General features: G+C 38.2%; 1 protein-coding gene across 3 annotated transcripts in view; it reads right to left on the bottom strand.

Moving 5' to 3' along the window:
- macrod1 (mono-ADP ribosylhydrolase 1) overlaps positions 1-7,269 on the bottom strand; it is a 61,811-nt gene that overhangs the window by 53,770 nt on the left and 772 nt on the right. For all 3 annotated transcript variants that reach the window (XR_014629736.1, XM_084429597.1, XM_084429598.1), the window contains exons 2-3: positions 6,952-7,044; positions 6,636-6,746 (exon numbers count right to left, since the gene is read on the bottom strand). Coding sequence is in view for 2 of the 3 variants with exons in the window: in XM_084429597.1 (XP_084285723.1) it covers positions 6,636-6,746; positions 6,952-7,044 (204 nt within the window). In the remaining variant the exon portion in view is untranslated. The remainder of the gene's footprint in view (positions 1-6,635; positions 6,747-6,951; positions 7,045-7,269) is intronic.

Genomic DNA, 7,269 nt, shown 5'->3' with positions numbered 1-7,269 from the left:
CTATTCAAACAAGTAGTACATGTAAATCACTTCTTTCTCTCGTTATAGATATGGAATACCATCATGATGAATAGTAAATAAAGCTTGTTATCTTTTTCATTTATATATGTATCATTAAAAGTTGTGATGAAACACTTTGTTGATGTGTATGTAGTTAATAGAAATAAATGATCTATATATGACCTATCATAATACATGATCTATCCAAGCAAAAAATTTTTGCCCTGTCCTTTAAAATAATAATGAATGCACTCATCTATTCTCACCCAATCTTTCATGTGTGAGGCATAACCCCCTTTGTCAGTTCCCTAAGGGCCTTATGAATTTGAACAGTTTAGAGAAAATCTCCATGTTGACATTGATAGGCATAAATGGCACAAGCTCATCCGCTGGAAGAGTGAATAAAGAAAAGAGTAGCCAATTGGTTAGTGTCTGTTTAAGCGCAAACATGCCTCCAATCTGGATAGTGTGGTAATGCCTGTGTAAGCAATGCAGAGATCAATATAATGAGGGGGGGGAAGCGCAGTATACAGTATCCAAGAAAGAATGGCCTTTAAACACAAGCTCTTCAATAGCTTAATGTGTACGTAAAATAACTGCCACGTGCTCAGTGCGGCTTCTCAGACAGCGTAAAGTTCAATTAGTTATTTGCACCTGTTCCCCAACCCATTTCTCAAATGAATGTAATACTAGATAATTGGAAAACAGCACCTTCTTCCATAGCGATTTACAATTCACAGCAACATCAAATTATTGAGTGTTATTAAGCACATGACTGCCAAAGACAGTTGTAGACACTGACATATGGAAGAAGGCACAGATGCGGCATCCATAACGAACCTTAAAGTAGCATTTGCCGCTCAAATCACCAGTTAAAAGGCCAACTTGACAATACCCAACAATTAACTTGAGAGTTTGACAAGTACCAATTACTGGTAAATCAAACACCCAAGAAGCTACACCTATAGGGGCTTCACAGTGCCTCTCACATTGCACCTAGCGCAACCAAACTGAGAATTACAATCACTGCAAGCAATTGCACCAATCCAAACAGCAGCAGAAACTCTCAGAAGTCGTCCCTGATGAGCCACATGCCTCTTTCCCCTGCATTTACCACATTGGGTCAATTAAGCTAATTAGACTAGAGAGGAGACCAACAAATTTACATTCCTTCATTGGAGCTAAAGTGGCGATTGATTGTGAGAGAATGGGATAAGGTGGGAGGCTTTTAACGAGGCCTGAAATAATTGCTATGGGGCTGCCATTCTGCAAACATGCTCAGATCTTCTTTTTTTAATCCTAAATCATTCATTCATAAATCATTCATTTAAAATCCTAAATCATATCATTAAAGGTTCAGTAACTGAGAGATGATCCCGAAGCCTCAGGCATCAAACAGAATTCTATCACGGCACTACGTTTGGGAATTTCCGGACGCTCCAAAATATCTAAATAGTTTTATTCTCATTCAGTTCATATTCGTTGGTCACATAAATGCTTAAATCTTTTTTTTCTACTACCAAATTGCCACCGGTTTCAACAAAACAAACTAAATTGGCTAAAATGCTGCATAAAAGAAAAGCTATTGCACTAAAATGTTTTTTTCTAAACGACACAGACAGAATGAATTTATTAGGGTTGCGTGTGACAACAATTTCCCTCCAACATGCTTGGTTTCCAATTAGCAACAATGTGGCATATGCTGAGAGATGTGAGATTTCTCAGTGTGAACTCATTTTAAATTCGCCTACGCTGGTGAGAGGGGTCTGAACCACCAGCTAAGGAGGCTGAGCTTCATTTGCAACAGATAACAGATTTAATGGCTTATGCTCTTTGACAAATAAGCTGCATTTTCAGACCTATTTAGAGATGTCTACACATTTTGCATACGCCTGAGTGGCGCTATCCACACTCCCTGCCAAAGCTGTGTGAATATCACAAGCTTTCTGTGAAAGGAAGACATATCAGTGAGAATTATGCATTCAGTCTTACCCGGCAGTGAAGTCTAAAACTGCGCAGGGAGAAATGCAGCATTACTCCCTTCATTCTTATCCTCTGTCATGCCTCTCTATCTGTGGGGCTATTTTTCTGGCTGAGGGTAAAGATAGAGTTCTGTACAACGCATCTTGAGGCTTTCTAGATTATTCTGCTGTCAGTCAAAAGTAGAAATAAAAAAACGAGTAGCCTTCAGCTCATTCACAGCGCCCTCCAGTTTCTTTTACTGCTTTTCATAATACAGAAATGCAATCAAATCCATCCCATTTCTTTCTATTTTTTTCTATTTTTGTTCATCTACACAGCATGGCGTCACTCCTATCTGGGATCGTTTCTGTATCTGTGTCTGGAATATCACTCATCTGACTCAGAATACTGACACTTGTCCTTAATTCCCAGCAGAATATGAACAAACATGGAGGGCAAAAGCAATTTCTTCCATGAGCAAACATGATGCAGCAACACAATCTTCATTAAACAACACTGTTGATTCTTTTTCACGGTTATGAAAATATATATATATATTTTCGTTTACTTTTCAGTCATTTAACCGACAAGGGCATGTGTTTTTTCTCTCAAACTCAATCAACAATACACTATTCACAATGTAATGCATCTTAATAAACCAATACAGGACAGTATATCCTCTCCCACTAACTAGATGGATGGGTGGATTGACAGAGCGATGGATGGCTAGTGGCGTAAAAAGGATGTTTATCCCTCCCTCCACCCCTGCTCTCGGAAGGACAGTTCTTAAGTGCTTGTGGATTTTATGTTTACGGTGTTTTATAGGGCAGATCCAGGAGCCAAGAGCTGTAAAATGTTGTGAGAGGGAGGAGAGAGAGGACAGGGGGTGGAGGCAATGTTATTGTAAATCCAATCTTTATTGAGAACAACAGACAAACAGTCCTCCCCACTCCAGCCCAACTCTCCATCACTCTCCCTATTGACTGATGAGTTCTCAAAGTTTCAAAGACTGTGCGTTCGTACGTTTTTGCTCAGTTCAACTGTTTAAAATCTAACTTTCATAACAGTCTAGCACAAACACGGGAGAACTACGACCCTCAACATGGTTTAATTCAGCCCACAGGTCAATTATCCTGAAATTGTTTCGTAATTCGATATGGCTCAGTAGCACCTAATGAGTCTCCCCAAGCGTTTAACATCAGGGTTGCCAGATTGCAATCCACACCAAAACATTTAATCAGAGCTTTAACCCTGGACAATTTGTCAACATTCTGCCCAATATTTAACTCAATGTGTCCGGCAACCATGAGCATGTTCTCTCTCTCTCACTTTCCATTGCGAAAGGTGCTATCAAACATCTAACAGCATGTTGGAGATTATCGACCTCCAGAGCTATTTTCTGTTCTAAGGAATGTCGCTGCTTGGTGCTACTTCCATCTCGGTGATAAACTTTAATAAATTACAGATCTGTTTCCCAACCCTGATCCTGTAGTACCTCCAACACTCTGCACAATTTGGATGTCTCCCTAATCCAGTGGTTCTCAATTCCAGTCCTCGGGACCCGCTGCTCTGCACATTTTGTATGTCTCCCTTATTTAACACACCTGAACCAGATCATCAGCTCATTAGGAGAGACTCCATGAACTGAACTGAGTGTGTCAGATAATAGAGACATACAAAATGTGCAGAGCAAGGGGTCCCGAGGACTGGAATTGAGAACCACTGCCCTAATCAAACACAACTGATTCAATGCATCTGCTCTTTAGTAAAGACTCCAAGACCAGAAATGGTTACTACATTAAACGTTACATGAACAAATTCAAAAACAAAATCAAGTAATGAACTGAGTGGCCCAATCAGTCACAGATACACTTCAGAAAATTGTGCGTCATGTACTAGAATAAGTACATTAAATTCTCTCAGCTTTACGAATACAGGAACAAATCGAGAACAACACTGTATCTCAAAGGTAACTTTATTCATGTATGTGGGCCATGTGCCAAAAATCTTGGATTAGAAATAATCACTGCACTGTAACATTTGTTTGGTGACTATTTTAAAGGCATGATCACTTAATAGTATAATCTCACTATTACCTCACTATAATAATAGAGGTAAGAGTGGATTTCTTTGAACAGTACATGCATAATTTTTTTCCACATTAATGTGCTACTGGACTGGACAGTCTAAACGTGCTCTTTTAATCCACCTTATCTTGCAATGTGGAAGTAAGCTATTTTCTGTGAATCAGTGAGACTTCCTACTCATTAGGCATTATAGGTAAAGAGGAATACTAAAGTGCAGTGAACAGTATGTGCAGTGAACGGTACAAGCAGTGTGTTTATAACGACAATACATTGAAACAATAGGGTGAGAAATACCAGTTTGCAATATCAAGCACCATAACAAGTGGTTTTCTACAGCCAAAAAATAACTAGAAGTAAAAACGTGCTCATCATCTGAAACTACTTTTTTTCTTCTTCTTTTTTTACGGTTGATGTGACCAAGCCCTCTTATTTTTCAACCCGTCAACAACTTTTCAAGGTCCAGCCAAATCCCAATAGGTAAAATCAAGTGCCTCTCTTTTTTCCTTTTCACTCGTAAATGTCACAATAAGTTGCAAATGCCATTTCAAGTTGACTTCCAAAAACGCCAATTAGGTTATATTATACCTGCAAAATCTGCTAAAGCAACATGCTATAAAAACATACCAGATACAACAAGTGTGTGCTTTCACTCAATTGGGTACTTTGGTGAGTGAGATGCATACTTAGCAGTCCTGAGAACTTCATTCCAACCTCCAAATGAATGACCACTGGACAGTCTGTTAATCCTCACGCTTTTACACCGAGACCTACGGCCAACCGATCAATGCGTCAACTGGGAGAGATGAATCAATGCCCTGTCAGACAAACTCCTCTCTCTCTCTCTCTCTCTTCATGCTCACTCTTAGTCCTTTGCCTTTTCAGCTTCTTTTTCTCCTCGCCCACTTCCTTTCTTTCTACTCATGCATTGCATACCTGTTTAAATGAGCTCCATTAGGCCATCTAGCAGCAAGCGTAAGTCCAATGTGGCAATATGATTGCTAAAACATTAACCAATCATTGCTTTGCTTTATGGCAGCTTAGAGGTGATGATGGAGAAATAATAAACCTGAGCACTCTACTAACCCTGTATGAATATGCTAATGTCAATATGCTAAATATCTGGAATATGCTGACTCTAATAGCTGTAGATTAATTATGAAATTGTTTCGTTTCCTGACCTACAATGGACCCTATTCAGGTTAGACAAATGAAAACAAGGCTGTGAGGGATAGATGTACAGTCCTTATATCTTAGTTCCATCTAATTTTACAGTCAATCTTTCGTTACGATGTACTTCAGTTTTGAACAACTGACACCAAGGTACACATTACACCAGTACAACCCACTGTAAATATGTCCCTCACAACCTTGTTTCCTTTGTGCAAAATTAAATATGGGTACTCTGACTAAAGTTTGGAGGTAGAGCTTTACTAAGATGTAACCAATGGTGTTTTTCATTGGCGTAGAATACGCAAGGGCCGTAAATTCGCCAGGCAAGCGTCTTCACATAGAAGTTTTAATGGGCCAATGTGAATAAATCTAGATTAAATTCAGAGTCAAGATAGTCTATGCATGATCAGACGTTTTATTCTTATCTAAAAACTGCCCAAAACTGACTCGCAGAATTAATAACTTCAAGAAATCATTTATGTGAAGAAAAATTCTGTGATCTTTTTCTTTTTTTTACATTGTATAAAATCCATGATGACTTAATGCACAAGTGTTTGTAGTATACAAACCAATCATAAATTTGTCATTTTTAAAATATAGAAAAAAATATTACAGAATAGAAATAACTGGTTAATGCTCAGCAGTGTATTTGATTTCTTAGCCAATAGCAAGAGATAAGAAAAAATTAAATCTGTCAATTAGACAATTGTCAGGAAAAAAAACCTGGTAATACACTTGGCATTTCTGTTTCCCTCACTTCTGAAAGGATGGCTACGCCCCTGGTGTTTTTAGTCTGTCACCATAGCGCTTGACTTGTCTCTTTTGCTATTTAAAGGATGCAAATGTGAAAAGCTTGAAAGCTCCTGAAAGTCACTTAACTGCCAAGAACACACAAGCAAATGCAGATGAATGTTCCAAAACTCTCAGGTGTGTCTACAAAGGGACTGACTGGATCCCAGAGACAGACAGTAAAGCTCTACCTCCACATGAGCTCTACTGATGAGGACAGCTGACAATTATTGTTCAACTTTATTAAAATAGTACTGGAAAAGAGTGACACGGCTGAAGAGAGGGTTTTTGTTGTTGTTGTTCTCTATAAAACTATTGAATGCATTTGCTCTCTAAACTCAAATGGACATTTAATGCCTTAATATAGCAGAGTTCATGTCAGACAAAACAGGGCCACGAACATTCAAGCTCAACTATGCCAAATCTTCCTGCAGATTGTATATTTTCAACAACAATGAAATAAAAAATGGCCAAGAAAAAAAAACTTTTAACAATAAACTGCTGAATCTGTTTTAAGTTTATAATGTACGGCCAAGCACACACGGTTTTGGGAAACGATAAAATTGTTTGTCAGACAAACACAAGCAGGTAAATGTAGACTGATTTTTCCTGTACTTCGACTCTCACCTGCATTGGCAATCGAGTCGATCTCCAGTTTTGTGATGTCACCACTGAAGAGGGATATTTTCTTATTCAACTCTTCATTGACTTGGTACTGAGGCTTACAAGAGGAGTCACCTAAGAAGAAGCAAACAGTGATGTTCACGTATAAACTGTTTTACACAAAACAACCCCAATGTGGTCTACATCCAATAAAACAATATATTCATGTCTTTAACCTTCAAACACTTTCTGGACTACAAACAGATCAAATTGTACTCGGATCAAAACAAAGAGATTCACTTTTGCTATAATTATTATACACGATGAGTGTTTTGTTCACCTGATGGACTCCAGACAGGAATCTTCTCCAGAGGAATGAAGTCAACCCTATACATTTCCCTCCTCTTCTCCTTATCCATGGAGCAAAGCGTATCTACCAAATAGAAATAATTTAAACCAAATCATACCAAAATAAAGGAAAAACAGAAATGCTAAGTTTTTATTTTATTCAGAAATTCATAACTACATTATTAATAACTAGATGAGTAAAGTTTGTAAACAAACTGTGATGCTGGCACGAGAAAGCCTTCTGATAGATAGATAGATAGATAGATAGATAGATATCAGGTTGACGTTGAGTCATTATCGCAAATTAGAA

This window comes from Rutilus rutilus (genome assembly GCF_951802725.1).
Source record: "Rutilus rutilus genome assembly, chromosome: 14".
NCBI lineage: Eukaryota > Metazoa > Chordata > Actinopteri > Cypriniformes > Leuciscidae > Rutilus > Rutilus rutilus.
Note: the sequence above shows the minus strand (reverse complement) of the source record. Positions and strands in the feature narration are given on the sequence as shown.